This window comes from Neofelis nebulosa, chromosome 15, assembly GCF_028018385.1.
Source record: "Neofelis nebulosa isolate mNeoNeb1 chromosome 15, mNeoNeb1.pri, whole genome shotgun sequence".
Lineage (NCBI taxonomy): Eukaryota > Metazoa > Chordata > Mammalia > Carnivora > Felidae > Neofelis > Neofelis nebulosa.
Genome location: NC_080796.1, coordinates 29,927,865 through 29,945,968, shown reverse-complemented (window position 1 = coordinate 29,945,968; position 18,104 = coordinate 29,927,865). Strand labels below are relative to the sequence as shown.

Sequence of the window (18,104 nt, the reverse complement as noted above, 5' to 3'; positions counted from 1 at the left end):
CAAATTTTTTTTAGAAAATAATGGAAGCTCCTTGTTGCGGTTGCCCTGTTTTTATACTGTCCTGTTTTGCTCCTGGTCTGGAGGTGTTTGCAGATGGTGCCCAATACTCTGTGGACCAAATGCATCTAGACAATGAGAGAAACGGCCTTCGGAACCACATCTTCCACTTTTTTGTGTGTGATTATTTACCCTGACCCTGACCTCCTACACACAGACAGAGAAGAGAACCCCAAATTCTGAGCCCATGTTACCTGGACTTCATCCCCAGTGATCATTTCCCACGAGCCATAGTGTCCCTTCTCCTGCCGGAAGAACTGCACAGCTTCTAGAAAGGCTTGGGCTTCAAACGTCGTCTGCTTCATGTAATCTAAAAGAAAGAGGCAAGGGCACTTAGCAAAGAAAAATACTTCTACAGTTTACCATGGTTCTTCGAGTGTCATGGCTCAGAGACCTAGTGTTACCTGAATATTATGAGGGATAGAATTACGAGACACAGAAAAATGAAGCAGATCCTGAATTCAAAGTTCATCTGCAGATGTGTGTCCCCTTGCTTGCTCACCACCATAGCAGCTGATTAATTCCATCAGTTACTGGGCATACTGGTTAGGACTAGAAGCAGATCTAGCCCCATTTGTTTCTCTCTTATAAATGTTTCCCTTGGGCACCTAGGCACCTAGTGGCTCTATGCCTCCAACTGTAGCACCTCACTAAGGCAGACCATTCTTTAACAGGGCCTGTGGTATCCACAGTATCCACTCCCAGTTCCCCGAACAGAACTCCGATTTCTTTGTGACTTATTATCAAGTTTCTGTCAAATATGCTGATTTATGCAAATAAAGGATGACAGTTTCTAACACTTTAGATAGCAAGATACTATTCTTCTAAACATGTTACATATTTCACTGAAACCTCACAAAAACCTGTGAGGTAACAGGGCGCCTGGGTGGCTCAGTCGGTTGAGCATCCGACTTCGGCTCAGGTCATGATCTTGCGGTCCATGAGTTCGAGTCCCGCATCGGGCTCTGTGCTGACAGCTCAAAGCCTGGAGTCTGCTTTAGACTGCATTCTGTGTCTCCCTCTCTGCCCCTCCCCTGCTTGTGCTCTCTCTCTCTCTCTCTCTCAAAAATAAATACAGACTAAAAAAAATTTAAAAACCAAAACCCAAAAAACCTGTGAGGTGAGTGCTATTATCATGTCGACTATACGGATGCTCCAAAAGCCCAGAAAGATTAATTAATTGCTTAAGGTCATACAGCTAGCAAGTGGGTGAACTCAGGTATTCTGATCCCAGTCAGAATACACTATGCTATGCCAGCACTATGCTATACTACTTCACATATTAGTTTTATGGTTTTGCCCTTCCAAACAGATTAGATTTTAAAAGGTGTTATATCTGAGAGGTAATGTTTAATGCAGGATTTTAAGCGTAGTCGAGGAAGCAGGGGCTCAACAGCCTTCCCAGAATTCCACAAATCACACCACGAATGCAAAAGTTCTGCTAGGGACTGAATGGTTTGTGTCCCCCAGAAGTCATATGTTGAAACCCTAATCCCCAGTATGATATTTGCAGCTAGAGCCTTTGTGAGGTAATCAGGTCACAAAGGTACGTTGGGATTACTGCCCTTATCATGATGGGATTAGTGCCTTTATAAGAAGAGAGCTCTTCCCCGCTTTTGGCTCTCTCTCCAAACACTGGATCTGCAGGTGCTTTGATCTTGGACTTACAGTATTTTTGTTATAGCAGCCCAAACGACTGAGGCAATTTTCAATGCACAAAATATCTGTTAGAGGATACAATGATAACAGAATTATAAAAATCTTTGCAGGGGAATAAATTTTATAAATAATCTAATAATGAAGAATAGAACAGTAAATAAATCAAATCTTAGGGGAAATAAGGCAAAATGAAGTGAGTGAAAAGGCCAAGTCTCTTGCTTCCAAGCCTCTCCTCTAGGACATGAAGCTCTCTTGCTAACAGTATATGATCTGCCTTTATAGGGCATATTAGATCGGCCAGTTCAAGGCAGCTGATTCACTGGGGACATTCGGAGCTTCAGACAATGGGATTACTCAGTCAAGGAATGAATGGTTGCTAAGTGGGATGAGGCTGAACTAAAAAAGGATCAATGTGCTCCAGAAGGTGACAATCAATTAATAGGCTGTAGATGACTACATTGAGATTTATTTACGAGGTCATAAGCCTCAGGAACTTGGAAAAGGGAAAATACAATTCAAGGCTAGCCTTGATAAGATTTTCAAGCAGGGGTGCCTGGGTGGCTCAGTCAGTTAAGTGTCCAACTTCGGCTAAGGTCATGATCTCATGGTTCCTGAGTCTGAGCCCCACTGTCAGCGTGGAGCCCACTTTGGATCCACTGTCCCTCCCTTCTTTCGCTGTCCCTCCTCCCATCCCCGTTCTACCTCTCCCACCGCCACCCACCTCTCTCTCTCTTAAAAATAAACACTTAAAAAAATTTTTTTTTAAAATGAAAAAGAGTTCAAGCAAAATTCTCCACAGTGAGGATACCACAAAGCCCAGAATTTCCACCTTCAAAAATGTGGGACAGTAACTGACATTTCTAATATTGACATAGAGTTCTGCTCGAGCTCTAAATCAGAAAAAGAGCATGTCTGAGAATCAAGTTTTTAAACTGATGTATTTCTTCCTGGTCATTTTTTCTGGTTTGGCAAATGATTTAGTGTTTAATCTTTGAGGCTTGGAAAACACAAATTAAAGTCTTGGTATAAAATTGACAACAAGGGGGCTGTGATATGGAGCTCAGTACACTGGGAGGGACTTTACCAACAGAGATGGAAACTGTAATTGCTACACTGAGATTCAAGATTGACTCATGAGCTCTTATTTTTAACAGCTGTTTTCATTTCCAACCTCAGGAAACAAAGACATGGAAGAAAATGTGGTACTTGGATGGAGTGAGTACTGCCAGACCTGCGAACCTCAGAATAAGGTTTTAAATTCATGTCTTTACCAAAAGCATAAATTTACTTATTTCTTCCCCCACTAACCTCAGCAACCAAAGGAGGTATTTGAAATCCTACTCCTACCTTCTATTACTCTATCAAAGCAAACTATAGCATTCCCACTATAGTTGTGTTTTCAAAAACTTCTGGAAAAAATAACTGAAGAAATGGAATGTGGAGACAATGATGTGGGAGTCAGAGAGAAGTCCAAGAGGAAAATGGGGAGCTGGAATACAGTAGTGGTGGATGAAGCACCTTCATACAGGCAGAGAAGAAAAGGGTTAGTAATCAAATGAACCACACAGGAAATTATAGTAATTGAACACCAGCAATGAAGCCTGAAAGAATGAGGGCAGGGATCTGAATTCTGGACTCTCTACCATTAGGATGGATTTAAACTGCATTTTAACTACTCCTTGTCCATAGGGGAAAAAAGGATCTAACCTACTGATTCATCATTAGATTTTCAGGTTATAAACTGATCAGGTAAATTAATTTATACAAAACTTTTAGGACAATATCTGCCACATAGCAAGTTGTTTTATGGATATTGGTTCTTATTATTGTAAGCCAAGCTCAACAGCAACTGCCAGATCATTAAGGAAATGAAGAACAAAGGTGTGCTTTGTAAGAGACAGAACTGTATTGCAATAGTAATGTGACCTTCATTTCTTCTAAGTTCTTTGCAAAGGCATCGCTGAACTCAGCCAGAATGTACAGGTGTTTGAGAGAAACCGGATTATCAGTTATTTGATCAACTTCCTGCCACAGATCTCATGAGAACAAATCCCAGGATCACAATCATCCACTCTCCTGCCAACGAGCAACTGAGAGTTTAGTCCAATGGTCCCCAGAATCAACAATGGCCTTTGCTTGTTAAGTCTTCTCCGTGTAAGCTGACTTAGAAAAATGGCAGGTATCAGCGCCAACTCTACTTTTCCAACATGCTGTAATTATGAAGTTGCGGGGAACTTAGATATCATTAAATCCAGATCCCTCATTTTATGGCTGAGGAAATTGGAACAAAAAATGGTTAATTTCTTAGCCGAAGGTCACACAGCTGGTCAGAATCAGAGCCAAGAGTTGAAAAAGTAGCTCTGGCATGTCATAAGCGGCCTTGGCATTCATGCTTACTTAAATCACAGACTAAGGGAGCTGAAAGTGGTCTTAAAGGTCACCTACCCTAAGCTCTCATTCAATGCTAGAATCCTCAGAATCCCAGACACTCATCTGGCCTCAGCTTGAATATTTCCAGTGACAGGAAACTCACAATTTAGTGAAATAGTCATGGAACTGCTCTAATTATTTGAAAAATTTTCCTTTTATTGAGCCAAAATCTGTTTCCATGAACTCTCATCAATCCCATTTCTGATTTTCAGAGCAAAATAGACAAGTTTACTTGTCCTCTTCTGTAGGGCAACTCTTAAAGAATAGCTGAATATCCTTATTTTCCCTCAACCGTTCTTTAAACAATATAGTTTTGGGGATCCTTTAAATTCAGCCCTACCTTTTCTTTCCTCCCCTTAGTAACCAATTCCATTTAGTCACTATCTTTCTTAAATTTGGCCCACACTGAATACAACCCACTGAGTATTTTTCAACTTGTGTAAATTATGTAAAGTAGAAAGATTACATTCCTTTTTTTTGGTCCCTAACTTCCTTTCTAAAATACAAATACATCACACAATTGACTCATACCTTTCTTATAGTCACATAAAATCCTACAACTTTTTTTGTATAAAACCCCTGTCAATTTAATCCTTTCCTAACCCGTACTTCTGCTTTTGGTTTTGAAGTACAGGTTTTAACACTGCCCCTAAAAAATTACAACTTACTGTGATCAACTCAGTGCCCCACAGCCTGCCAAAATCATTTAAAAATTATAATTGTTCCCAAACTCCCTTTCACCTCTGTAACATTCAACTATTTTGGTGGGCTTACTTTCTGTGTTTTTATCCAACTGACTGATAACAACATTCATCAGATCGGGGCAAGGACAGATCCCTAGGAAATTCTAAACATTTCAGAAGATATGTGGGAGAGACATCTTGGCCATCCATTCAACTATCACATCCTCAGGACCAAGACATGTCTATTCTCCTTGGTCTCTCCCTTTTTCGCATCTGTGCAGTTGCATGGAAAACTCCTATTTGGGAGACATGATTAAGGATTCTGCAAGGAAAAGAAAGCTTCTCTATGCCCCTTGGGGAAGAGTTATTCAGGGGGCCAGCTTTTGTTTCCCCCCCACCCCTTACACAGATTTACAGCATGTCTGAGTCAACTGAAACACCAAAGCTCTAAGGCCTAGGCAGTCATTCTGGATTTTGACTCTGGCTGCTGTGTCGGGACTCCCTGACTCAGGCTGGGTTTGGAAGCTGCGTTGTTATTTTATTTTATCGGTTCACTGCGCCAAGCCATGTTAGCTGATCTGCCTGGTGATCTGTAAAAGTTATGTAATTGCATTACTCACTACACTGATATGGGGTTCATGTCACTAATGTATACTTCGAAATTGTCTTTAGCTTCAGGTCGTATGTCGTCTTTTCTGGGAGAGCTGCAGCAAGTCCGTTTGCCCTAATTTCTTCTCTAGAACAAAGGAGAAGAAGTACAGTGGCAAGTAACCAACATTTATTGAATACTAACAATAGAAGTATAAGCCAATGTTTATACACACCATCTCATATAATCCTTCCAGCCATCCCATTAGGTAAGGATTAATAGTCCCAGTTTTTAATTTTTTAAATGTTTATTTTTGAGAGAGAGGGAGCGCAAGTTGGGGAGGGGCAGAGAGAGAGGGAGACAGATGATCCCAAGCAGGCTCTGTGCTGACAGCAGAGAGCCCAATGTGGGGCTCAGACTCAGGAACCGTGAGATCGTGACCTGAGCCAAAGTTGGATGCTTAACAGACTGAGCCACCCAGGTGCCGCTTAATATTCCCACTTTAAGGCTGAGAAAGAAACTGACTTCAGGAAGGTTGAATAATTTGTTTAAGCTAATATGTGGTCAAGAAAGGCCTACTCTTACTTCCAAAGTCCTGTTATACAGTCTATGGTTTAATTTTTTTGAACTTTTTATTTTGAGGTAATTGTAGATTCATGTGTTCTTAAAAGAAATAATACAGAGATATCCAATATACCCTTCACCCCATTTCTCCTAACAGGAATATCCTGCAAAACCATAGCACAATATCACCACCAGGAAATTGACATTGATGCGGTCTCACCAGTTTGATATGTATGCACATGTACATGTGTGTATGTTTGCACATGCACGTATATGTGTGTGTATTGTGGTTTAACTTTTAAATTTCGTTAAATTTCCTTTCCTTATCAAGGTTTAGAACCATTTAATTCTAGAGTTTGAATATACCATAGGATCATCTAGTTCAACCACTCGTTTAACAAGTGAGCAGACTGAAGGCCAGACAGAATGTGACATTCTTAAAAACAGAACAAAAGAAAATACTACGGTGGAATTAAAAATGAATGGGGTCCATCCTAACGAAATGGTAATAAAAGTTTTTATTTTAAAAATTTATTCATGACCTAAGCAAATATTTATTGCCATATTATAAATGATAACTCATGAGCACTAGCCCCAAGATTACTTAGAAGTCCCTGAATTATATTTCGTAAACTACTAGACTAAAACATATATCTGCTGACCAAATCTTATTTGCGTTGGTGGATACAGACCTGCCAAGAAGAGAAGAGGAATAGGTCAAGAAAAAAATGTGTGCTTCACGGAGATCCAGGCACCTGAAGATGAGTTATAACGGTGTTGCTCTAGGTGAAAATACAAAGATACAGAACTCACTCTGAGGATATAAATGGCTTCTCAAACAGATGGCAGAAAGGTGTTCCAGTGAAGATGTTTTGATAGAAGTTTTTAATCATATAGGAAAAGGCTGCATGCCTCATTTGATTAAAAGCAGTGCATCTCATGAATTCTTGATATGTCAATAAATATTAAAAGACTGTTTGTCAACAGAGAAAAGGAAGTGGTGATTACTAGAACAAGTGAAGACAGACTAGCCCATTTCCTTCACACCGACATACTAGATTGGCAGATTAGAAGGCTGTTGGAGACATCCTGCATCTAGATTCTAGCGAGGCAATTCTTAAAGCTTTACATGCTTTTGATTGACACACTGAAGATATTTAGATTGGTTGATAATGCCAGTACACATAATCGACTAAACAACCTCAGTGACGGCTGCTGGTTAAAGGGCTGACATCCTAGAGGAAAATCTTGAGGGCACTGCCCTTAAAACATTTTCAATTACTCAAAAAAGGCAAGCTAGATAAGCCCAGGGTTTCACTTAACTGCGAGCCCAGTGCAAGTTAGTGATGTGATAGTTGTACACAGGGCAGGTGAGGTTGGGCCATGGGACTGTGGAGCATAATCAGGACAAGGACACTCATAGATGGAATCTGAGATATGCTCCTAAGAAATTACCATTACACACTTCTAGTTGATGCTGAGAAGCAGAATATTTTACAAACATCTTTTTAAAAAGTGGAGTGCTTCTGAAGGAGACCAAATAAATGAGGAGTCTCACAGCCTTGAAAAGAAAAAACCTCGAGGAAAGAGATCTTCATCATCTACGTGAAGATCTGCAGTGTAAAAGAACACTGGACTTGTTCCATGTAGATTCAGATACACAGTCAGGTCTGCATGGTCCAAAGTACAGTGTGGCATATTTTCACTGAAATAGGGAACAGATTTCTAACACTTATATGTATCTTAGAGTGAGGCAGGCTCCAACTGGGTGTCAGAATTCTCCCTCAAGAGGAAGTGCTCCATCTGGGCTGAGCTGCCTTGTAGAAGGTATGCAGACATGCTCAAACCCCTGTCTTATATACTCTCAGAACATCATGTGCCTCCTCACCATAGCACTTACAATAATTATAATTTCATAGTTATTAGTGTAATCATTGGAAATATGCCTTCCCCTAGCCTGTAAGTTCCAAGAGGACAGGAACTTTCTCTGTAGTTTGCATTCACCACTGTATCCTCAATCCGTAGCCCAGTGCCTGGCACATAAGAAAGAGAGAGAAAAAGAGAGATGGAGTGGGGAAAGGGGGAAAGGGGGAGGGAGAGAGCGAGGGAGATAGAGGGAGAGAGGGAAGGAAGGGAGGGAGGAATGGAGGACGGGATGGAGGGAGGGAAGGAATTTAAATATTGGAGGGCAAGATTAAATCTCCTTTTAAAGTTCTGTCTAAACTAAGATTCCTTCCTTCCTTCCTTCCTTCCTTCCTTCCTTCCTTCCTTCCTTCCTTCCTTCCCTCTTTTCAACAGCACAAGCAGTGGGGAAGAAGGGAAGAGGGAGAAGGAGGGGAAAGGGAGGGGGAGAGAAGGAGGAGGGGAGGGGAAGGGGGAGAGGGAGAGAATCTTAAGCACAAAGCCCAACGTGGGGCTCCATCCCAGGACCCTGGGATCACAACCTGAGCCGAAACCGACTGAGCCACCCAGGCACCTCAAACCAAGATTTCTCGGTTCCAGATAAGACCAAAGTGTCACAAATGAATCAGATTCTCTCTTAATAAGTCTCTTTCTTACTGTTGTAAAGAGGTACTGAAGGGAATTGACATACTCTACCCCCGTGCTTCTCGGACTTTGGTGAGGATCAGAAAAACGGATTGCTGAGCCCCACCCCCAGACTTTTCAGATTCAGTAAGGTACAGGGCGGAGTCCAAGAATTTGCTTTTCTAATGAGCTCCCAGATGATGCTGATGCTTTAGGTACAGGGGCACACCTTGAGAACCATTCCTCTACCCAACATAAGGGGAGTGGTTCTCAAACATCGGAATCACCTATGTGCTTGTTAAAAATGCAATTCTTGGAGGGAGCGCCTGGGTAGCTCAGTTGGTTAAGCGTCTGACTTTGGCTCTGGTCATGATCTCATGGTTTGTGGGTTCAATACCCGCATCAGGCTCTGTGTTGACAGGTCAGAGCCTGAAGCCTGCTTTGGATTCTCTCTCTCTGCCCCTCCCCGGCTTGCACTCTCTCTCTCTCTCTCAAAAATAAATAAGCATTAAAAATGCAATTCTTGATCTTGCTCTAGGAATCTGCATTTAAAAAGCTGTTCAGCAAATTCTGTTGCAAGTGGTTTATAAACTATAGATTTTGAGAAAACACAAATTGCATAGAAGAAAAAGATACAATAGAAGACCATAACTTTTGAATGCTTATTAGCATCTTGATGAACTTATTCCCTCATTATCAGGTTAGGAAATGTCCCCTCTGCCGACTGCTCACTCACTTAACACAAAAGAACCCTTGTACTTAAAGTGATGTATAAAAATAGTACTACAATGAAGCTCTGTCAAAAGGTATGTGGATAAGGAAATACTTTGGGCAGGTTCATACAGACATCATTTCAAACAACTAGAACTCTATCCATTGAAGGCAATCATCACTGTCCAGACATAAATCCTCACTTGTGACCCTGGTTGAATCTCATTTTCTCTTTTTTGGTACTCAGTTGATATATAGACTATGTCTTCTGTGTGGCAGCCTTCTTTTCCTTAGCATAAACAATCCCATTTACTTTAAGTTTTTTCAAAGCCTTAAAAAAATAAAAATGACCCCACTCCTATCTCTTTCAAACTGTAAGGATGGTGTCATCAAAATCCTGATAAGGGAGGAAAGAATATTTGCTTCCCTCTAAATACCATGAAGATGGTCTGTGTCCTGAAGCTGTGATCATTGGACATGCTTTCCATGGGCCTGAAAGAGTTGATCTGTCACCCTATCCGTGTTAGATACCTGGGCAGAGTCAGGCCAGGAGAACAATAACACAATCAATGATTTCCTATATGCCCAGGACAAACATGTATGTCTTTAGATGGGGGAGATTCGTATTTGAAGACAGCAAGTGCAGAACGGTCTTCCAATATCCTAGTAACTATTCGTGGAGATCCTGCTGAAATGATCTCAAAGGAAAAAAAATAATCATGCCCCAAAACTTAAATGAAAACGATCTAATTTCCTCTTTAAAACGTGAATTGTAGGAAGACGTCACTATGTAATGTTCACAGGCAGTTGAGGCAGTGCACATGCGCGGGTAATCTTTCAGCTCAGACCACAGAAACTGGGTCACGTGCATATCGCTGCCCTTGTGGGGAGTTGTGTGGCTTACTCCCTGCAGGCAAAATGTGACCACACAGCCTGGACACAATTTAAAGCAAGCTTGAGTTTTCAGATAAATAAGGAAGATGCTCCTCTAGCCACAGACTTGCCCTTCATTTTTGATGACATTTTCTCTTATTCCTGGAGATGATTGTTTACACATGGGTCTTATTATAATTATAATTATACACATGGGTCTTATATAATTTGTGCAGCACACAAAATCGTTAGGGAAATTCTTCCTGACTGCGTCTATGGATGACCTTTGTCTTGTGAGCTCAAAACACCTTGTGTAATCTTACCCACGTCGGTGGGAGCACGCTTTCTACAAGTAAGGCAGACAGGGGAAGGACTTGGCCAGGTTTACGTTAGAGAACAAATCACTGGGGTTAACTGGCATCACTTTATCATGTCCTAGCCTGATACACCCACAGAGTATAGCACCGTCTGCCAATGCTATCTGGGGATTTTCCACTCATCGTCATTACCAATGATTAATAATAGCATCCAGCTTGCACTTGTCAGAAGTTCTTACAGTTTACATCTCATTTGAGTCTCACAGCTATCTCATGAGACAGGTAAGCCAGATGTAATCATTCCTAGGTAGCAAATGGAAAACTCAAAATCAAAGAAGTTGAAGTCATTACCCAAGGTCATATAAATACATAACTCATTTCATTGGGTCATCAAAGGAGAGTAAAAATAAGAAGCAGGAAATAAGGTTCTAGTCCTATACAGACCTCAAAAAGGGCCTCGCCTTACTTAAAACATCTAACTACAGCAGAAGTTGTAACAACTTTTGTCTAGGATAAAATATGTTTCCTTATCAGTAACCTTTCCCCAAAGACCTAAAAAATCGGAACTGCCCCAAGCTCCATTCCCTCCCTGAGAACTAGGGATGGCAGCTACAGCTTCCTGGAAGCGCACTGCCTGCTCCGAAGAGGAAGGTAAGACTGGTTAATTGAATGGCCTCCTCCTTAGGTCTGGAGAGGCCATCTATAATTTAGTCCTCAGGTTCTTAGGGGCCAGATCATTTTTTAGAAACTCAGAACTTTAGGGGAGCCTGGGTGGCTCGGTCGGTTAAGTGTCCGACTTCGGCTCAGGTCATGATCTCACGGTTCATAGGTTTGAGCCCCGCGTGGAGCTCTGTGCTGACAGCTTGGAGCCTGGAGCCTGCTTCAGATTCTGTGTCTCCCTCTCTCTCTCTCTCTCTGCTCCTCCCCTGCTTGCACTCTCTCTCTCCCTCTCTCTCAAAAATAAACAAACATTAAAAAAATTTTTTTTTAAACTGGGGACTTTAGCAATCAGGTACCAATACACATAGTGTCTACATTCCTGACCTATTACAAGAAAGGGCAATGCTGCCAACAGAGTTCTTTTGAATTTCTATGTTAACTGAGCCCACAGTGTGTACCCGTCTTGCATAATTGCTTCAAACCAAAGATACTTGGAAAGCATCTTGCTGTTGTGGTGGTTGAAAACCTATAACTGCATTAGCATACATGTCTCACTAAGGGATCTTTATAGGTAAATATGCAATTTTGTCATGAAAACCCGAAGCGTTCACAATTATTTTCAGTAAAGTCCAAGGAGCATCTTGCTTAATAACTTAGCTAATAACAAATTTAAGCAAAGCTTGATAAGATTACTGAATGGAATATTATGCAGTCACTAAAATAACGATTATGATGACTCATCTGCATCATGGAAAAGTAGTTTGAAGAGAATTTTCACTGCGAAAACAAGATTATAAAATTATACACACATCCTGATTAAGCAATGTAAATATTCACCCATGTGATTGAAAGGGAATGCATAAGAAATAAAAAGTGAGATATGGAGGATTTTGTATTTGTAGCTCAAACTTTATGAAATGTTATACTCTTATCCTTAGGAAGATCTGTGGTGATCTAATAACTTTTTTTTTAATACCAATCCTCTCGTGACCATGAGCAAGATTTGCCTTTCCGAAGTCCAAATGGTCCTGTGGCAGTTCGCCTCTTGGAATCTGAGAACCCTTATGAGCACCGGCAACTGCCAAATCATGGCACATTCCATGGTCCAGACATTCAGGATCCACGCAGAGGTGTTTGTAAAGTAAATGAACTGAAGAGTTCATTCTTCTTTCCCTCTCCTTAAAGGTATTGCTTTGTGCTGTTTGCTCAGAATAGGTCTGCACGCCTCCTTCCAGTGTTTTCTTTCCAATGAATGGAGGGGGAAACCCTTACATCTTGGAGCACTTTCAGGGTTGTCACAAATGTCCTTTAATGTATTATTACTGTCTCCTGCTTTCCATGACAACTGACACAGTGTGACAAGCATCAGAAGCTGGAGGTTCATCGGTGACACAACTGGATAAACTTGTGTCCCCCTATACCATAATGTCTTTGAGGACAAGGACTGTCATATTCATCACCGTATCCCAACGCCATAGCACAGTGCCTGGCACCAAATGTTCTTTTGAGCAGACCAACGAACGAAGAAAAAATGGCTGAATGATACAGAGGCAGCACAGAATGGCGGGACAACTATCTGCTGGGAATCAAAACGGGGTGTCATTTTGTCTATGGGAGTTGAGGTAAGTTACTTTGCTTCTCTGGGCCTAATGTATCACATTTGAAATGAAAGGCTTTCAGGTCTTCTTGTTCACTGTGAAATAGTGTAATTTTGTGATAAGCTGCAAATACAGTTAGTTTATCAACATGGGGTAGTGTTTTTCATGACAGAGATCTAACCTGGGGATCCAGCTGCAGGACCACCTTATTCTTTTCTTCCCACTAAACCTCTCTCTCTCAAATATGCATCTTTCTCTGGGCTTCACCAAACAATTAATGTGGCTACTAGAAAATATTAAATAACATATGTGGTATACTGGGTATTTACCCAAAGAAAACAAAAACAGTAATTCAGAAAGATATATGCACCCCTGTGTTTACTGAGGCATTATTTACAATAGTCAAGAGATGAAAGCAACCCAAGTGTCCATCAGTAGATGAATGGACAAAGAAGATGTGGTATAGATACACAATGGAATGTTACTCATAAGGAATATTACTCGTAAGAAAGGATGAGATCGTGTCATTTGCAACAACATGGTTGGACCTAGAGGGTATTATGTTAAGTGAAATAAGTCAGACAGGGAAAGACAGATACAGTATGATTTCATTCATATGGGGGATCTAAGAAATCAAACAAGTGAACAAGCACACAAACAAAAAGCAAGCACAGAAACAGATCCTTAAATACAGAGAACAAACTGATGGTTGCCTCAGGGGAGGGAATGGGGGGATGGGCAAAATGGGTGAAGGGGAGAGGGAGATACAGGCTTCCAGCTGTAGAATGAATACATCACGGGGATGAATGGTAGAGCTTATGGAGCATAGTCAATGATAGTGTAACAGTGGTGCATCGTGACAGATGGTAGCTATACTTGTGGTGAGCACAGCCTCATGTGTGGATTTGTCCAATCACTATGTTGTACACCTGAAACTAATGCAACACTGTGTGTCAGTCATACTTCAGTTTAAAAAAATTACATACGTGCCTTTCATTATATTTCTAGTGGACAGTGCTGATCTGAGTCTCTTTGCTCGCCCCTCTGCTCCTTCCATTAACCTGAATAACAGCTCAGTTTGTGGCTATTTCCACTGGGCTTACCACATGGGCTATTTAATTAAGCGACTGAAATAGTGAAATTATTCAAATTTGTCATTTTATTGTCCATGATAAGACTACAGCGACACTGATTTGTCTTCTATAAAACACAGAATCATTAACTTTGATGCTCATATATGTGTGGTCTATAACATACCCCCCCCCCATTTTTTCCTTGAAAAAATAAAATCTGCCTCGTATCACTTAATTAAACATTTAACAAAAGCACTGTGATTTACGCAATCTTCCAGTTCTCCAGAAAACTCACCATACTAGTTTGGGTATTTGAGTCTAAACTGAAAAGCCCTTAAAAGATTCCATCTCAGCCAGAAACTCCTCTTTTACAAAATGCTGAAGAACAAAACACATTATATCCTTTGCCCAAATCAGAACTACCAGTTGGAATATAGGTCAGTTCTTAATTACCTTCGTTAACTAAGGAAAGCAATGACAATGATAATTCTTAAAACTTCATGTTTGCTTCTGTACTGACGTTACAGAAGCTTTTTGTGTATTTACATTTGAATTCAGATGAGTCCAATGTTGCAATGATTCACCCTAGTTTTTAAAAAAAGAGCAAAGTTGGGGCACCTGGATGTCTCAGTCAGTTAAGAGTCTGACTTCAGCTCAGGTCATGATCTCACATTTCGTGGGTTTGAGCCCCGTGTTGGGCTCTGTGCTGACAGCTCAGAGCCTGGAGCCTGCTTCAGATTCTGTGTCTCTCTCTCTGCCCCTCTCCAACTAGCACTCTGTCTGTCTCTGTCTCTCAAAAAAATAAAATAAAAACATTAAAAAAAAAAAAAAGAGCAAAGTTGCCTTGTGGGGAGCTAACTCAGCCTTTCCTCTTTCCTTACTCTAAGTGAGAGTGGATGGCATCTCAGACCAATGAAACTGCTCACTTCTCTTCCTGTCCTTATTTGTTCCTTATCCTTCCCACTGAACGTTCTCTGGCCTGCACGCATGCACTCACATGTGTGCACAAACGCACGTACACACACACAGAAGCAAATCTGTCCCTAGGCTGCAGACAATAATCAATACTGGTTCTAAAGGCTCCTCTGGAGTAGTAATGGAAAGGGGAAGTGGGAGCACAAAGAGACTCCAGACCAGTGCTGTCCAGTAGGAATACAATGAAAGCCACACATGCAATTGTAAATTTTATAGTGCCACATCATAAAAGTCAAAAGGAACTGTTAAGATTAATTTTAATAACATATTTAATGTAGGGGTGCCTGGGTGGTTCAGTCGGTTGAGCGTCCAACTCTGGATTTCGACTCAGGTCATGATCTCATGGTTCATGAGTTTGAGCCCCACGTCAGGCACTGTGCTGACAGTGTGGAGCCTGCTTGGGATTCTCTATCTCCTCTCTCTCTCTGCCCCTCCCCTGCTCATGCTTGCTTTCTCTCTCAAAAATAAATAAACTTAAAAAAAACTTTAAAAAATAATATATTTTATGTAAAACAATATATCCAAAACATATAAGCAATATAAAAATTATTAATGAGATATTTTATACTCTTTTTTTGTACCAAGTTTTTGGAATGTGTGTATTTTACGCCCAACAGCATGTTTCATTTTGGATTAGCCACATTTCAAGTGTTTGGTAGTGAGATTTGGCTGATGGCCACCCTGTTAGTGCAGCTGTAAAATATGCTCATGGTTTCAGAGTTATATTGTTTATCTGAGTGAGGAGGAGGAAGAAGGCAATAAAAAAAGCATGCCACTGCACACCGGAAACTCTTTGTTTATTTTTGAGAGAGAGAGAAGCGGGGGAGGGGCAGAGAGAGAAGGAGAGAGAGAAAATCCCAAGCAGGCCCCGCACCATCAGTGCAGGACCCAAGGCGGGGCTTGAACTCACGAACCGTGAGATGATGACCTGAGCCAAAATTGGGCGCTTGACTGACTGAGCTACCCAGGCACCCCCTGAACCTTTTTAAAGCAGCATCATTACAAAAGCAATCTATTCTGATCTATTCCTATTCCAAATCAATAAAAAGGAAAAAAAACTGGCTTTATCTCTAATTCCTCATTGTACACATAGCACCATTTATCTAGTAGAATAATCCCAGGAGTAGAGTAATGCACAAAAATAAGAACTAAGATGACCTATAACAAATCCTTATATAGATTAAGGTTAGAACTTAAGACCTTTGACAATTATATCTCACTCATAAACCCTGCTTTATGGACACTGAAGAATCCTTGTGGCTTTAACTTTGAGGGTTCTCTAACAACACTGCCATATCTTAATAGTCCTGTTCCGTGTGGTGGAAAACTGCTAACCACCAACAGACATGTTAGATGAGATCATTTCCAAACAGGATACAGCCTTACAACAATCCGCTGTATTTATAGCAACAAATTGTTCACCCTTCTCTTACCCTTCACCAAAAAGAAAAAGCAGCTAAAATGCTCGATGGTAGCTAAAATGCTCGATGGTTTTAAGTGCCTCCTATTGTAGATAATCTCAGTAGTTGCTATAAACGTGAGCTACATCATGTAATTAACTCATTCCATGAAACTATTTGGAAGAAGTGGCCCAATGATCTAATTCCCTTATGGTAAAATAGAGACAGAAAATAAAAACAAAACTTCAATTCCTGTGTTGGAAATGTCAAAGTTTCTGAATGTATGAGAGAGATGAGGGAGAAAGGGAGAGAGGGAAAAAGGGAGACAGAAGGAGGGACAGAGAGTGGAAGGGAGAGAGGGGGAGAGGGAGAGGGAGAGAGAGAGAGAGAGAGAGAGAGAGAGAGAGAGAGAGAATGTGTGTATACATCTCCTATGATGATGTGTTAGTTGTAAGTAAATGCCTCCTGAGTGTTCACAGTTCTTAATGGTATTTTTACTATTAAAAAAGACATAATGGAATCATAAAACCAAAATGAGCTTTTAATGTCTAGTTCATTTGTCTACTAATAGGACAGCATTTATTTACTAAATAACTGAAACAGCATATAAATTATTCCAGACCTAGGATCATTATTAACAATAGTAAAAGCCAATATTTATTAAGTAATGCATTCCACTTGGGTTTACAAATTAAAATGAATCAAGTGTCAGTCATTTAAAAGACATTCCCTCAATCTTCCCATATATCACATTTTAGAGCATGAGTGTTCTCATTATCAGGTGGCTGTCCCTCATGGGTAACCTACATTTCTCATGTTACAGTTGAGAATATTCCTGCAAGTAACATCTTCAATGGAGTTAGAAATACCATTCAAAAGTCATTATTGTGTCTTCCCAGACCTTTCCTTTCAAGCTGAGTGCTAACAAATATCTCTAATATTCTTTGAAGTTTTTATTTTTCAACCCCATACTTAACTTTTTTGGATCTCCTCTCACAGTACTCTACAACTCGACATTTCTTAAGTCTTATGCTGGGCTTATTTCTCTCTCCTTAATTCTCAGCATATTTAATATAACCTTATTTTATACCGCAGGCTGCCCTCACCCCTCCACATCCAGCAGACTTGAGCCCTGTTAATCTGCTCCACTGTTTTTCCATAGGACTTATTTCCTTCTATCATACTATATAATTTGCTTATTTATTATGTTTATGATTTATTTCCTGTCTCAACCATTGGTCCCTAACTAGACTATAAGTGTCACAAGAACAGGGATCTTTGTTTTGCTCATTGTTGTATCCCAGGTGCCTAAAACAGGGCTTGGCACATAGTATATGCTCAATAAATATTTGTTTAATAAATGAATGTAGATCTGATCAGTGTTAATCCACATGGCTTCTAATTAAATGAATGTATAAATATTCATTTAGACCCATGTTTCTAGTTGATTGATAAGTATCTAAATGTCTAAATTAAAATAAATGTTTATTACGACATACAAGAAAACTGAGTTATACTGGCAATATTTATTCTTTAAAACGTTTGTTATTTTTCAGTATCAAGGACTGGGAATACTAATTATTTTTGAATTATTCCTACTTTTTTTGTAATTATAAATTACAGTCCACAGATCTAGAATATTCAAAGCTATGTTTACTCGCTTCTCAATTTAAATATCAAATATTAAATATGCTTTAGGCTGATGACTGACTTCTTTACCTGTTTTATAAATTAGATTTCATAATTTTAGATTTTAAAATGTTGTGACTACATGCTATCTGGAGGAAACTGACCAGACGGCCAGTTTTTCAAACGGCCATTCTATTGATGTGAGTTTACCTTTGATCCCCATTTTATCTCCAATGCTTATTATGGGACCTAAAGTATAGTAGGGACCCTAAAAATTATGAATGTATGTATGTATGTATGTATGTATGTATAAAAGCAACAAATAAATTTGTTGCTTTAAACAAATTTTAAAATTTTAAA

The 18,104-nt window shown here is 40.1% G+C and overlaps 1 protein-coding gene across 1 annotated transcript in view; it reads right to left on the bottom strand.

Moving 5' to 3' along the window:
* NIBAN1 (niban apoptosis regulator 1) overlaps positions 1-18,104 on the bottom strand; it is a 153,176-nt gene that overhangs the window by 29,802 nt on the left and 105,270 nt on the right. Inside the window, exon 6 of the mRNA XM_058700636.1 lies at positions 252-367. Coding sequence (XP_058556619.1) covers positions 252-367 — 116 coding nt within the window. The remainder of the gene's footprint in view (positions 1-251; positions 368-18,104) is intronic.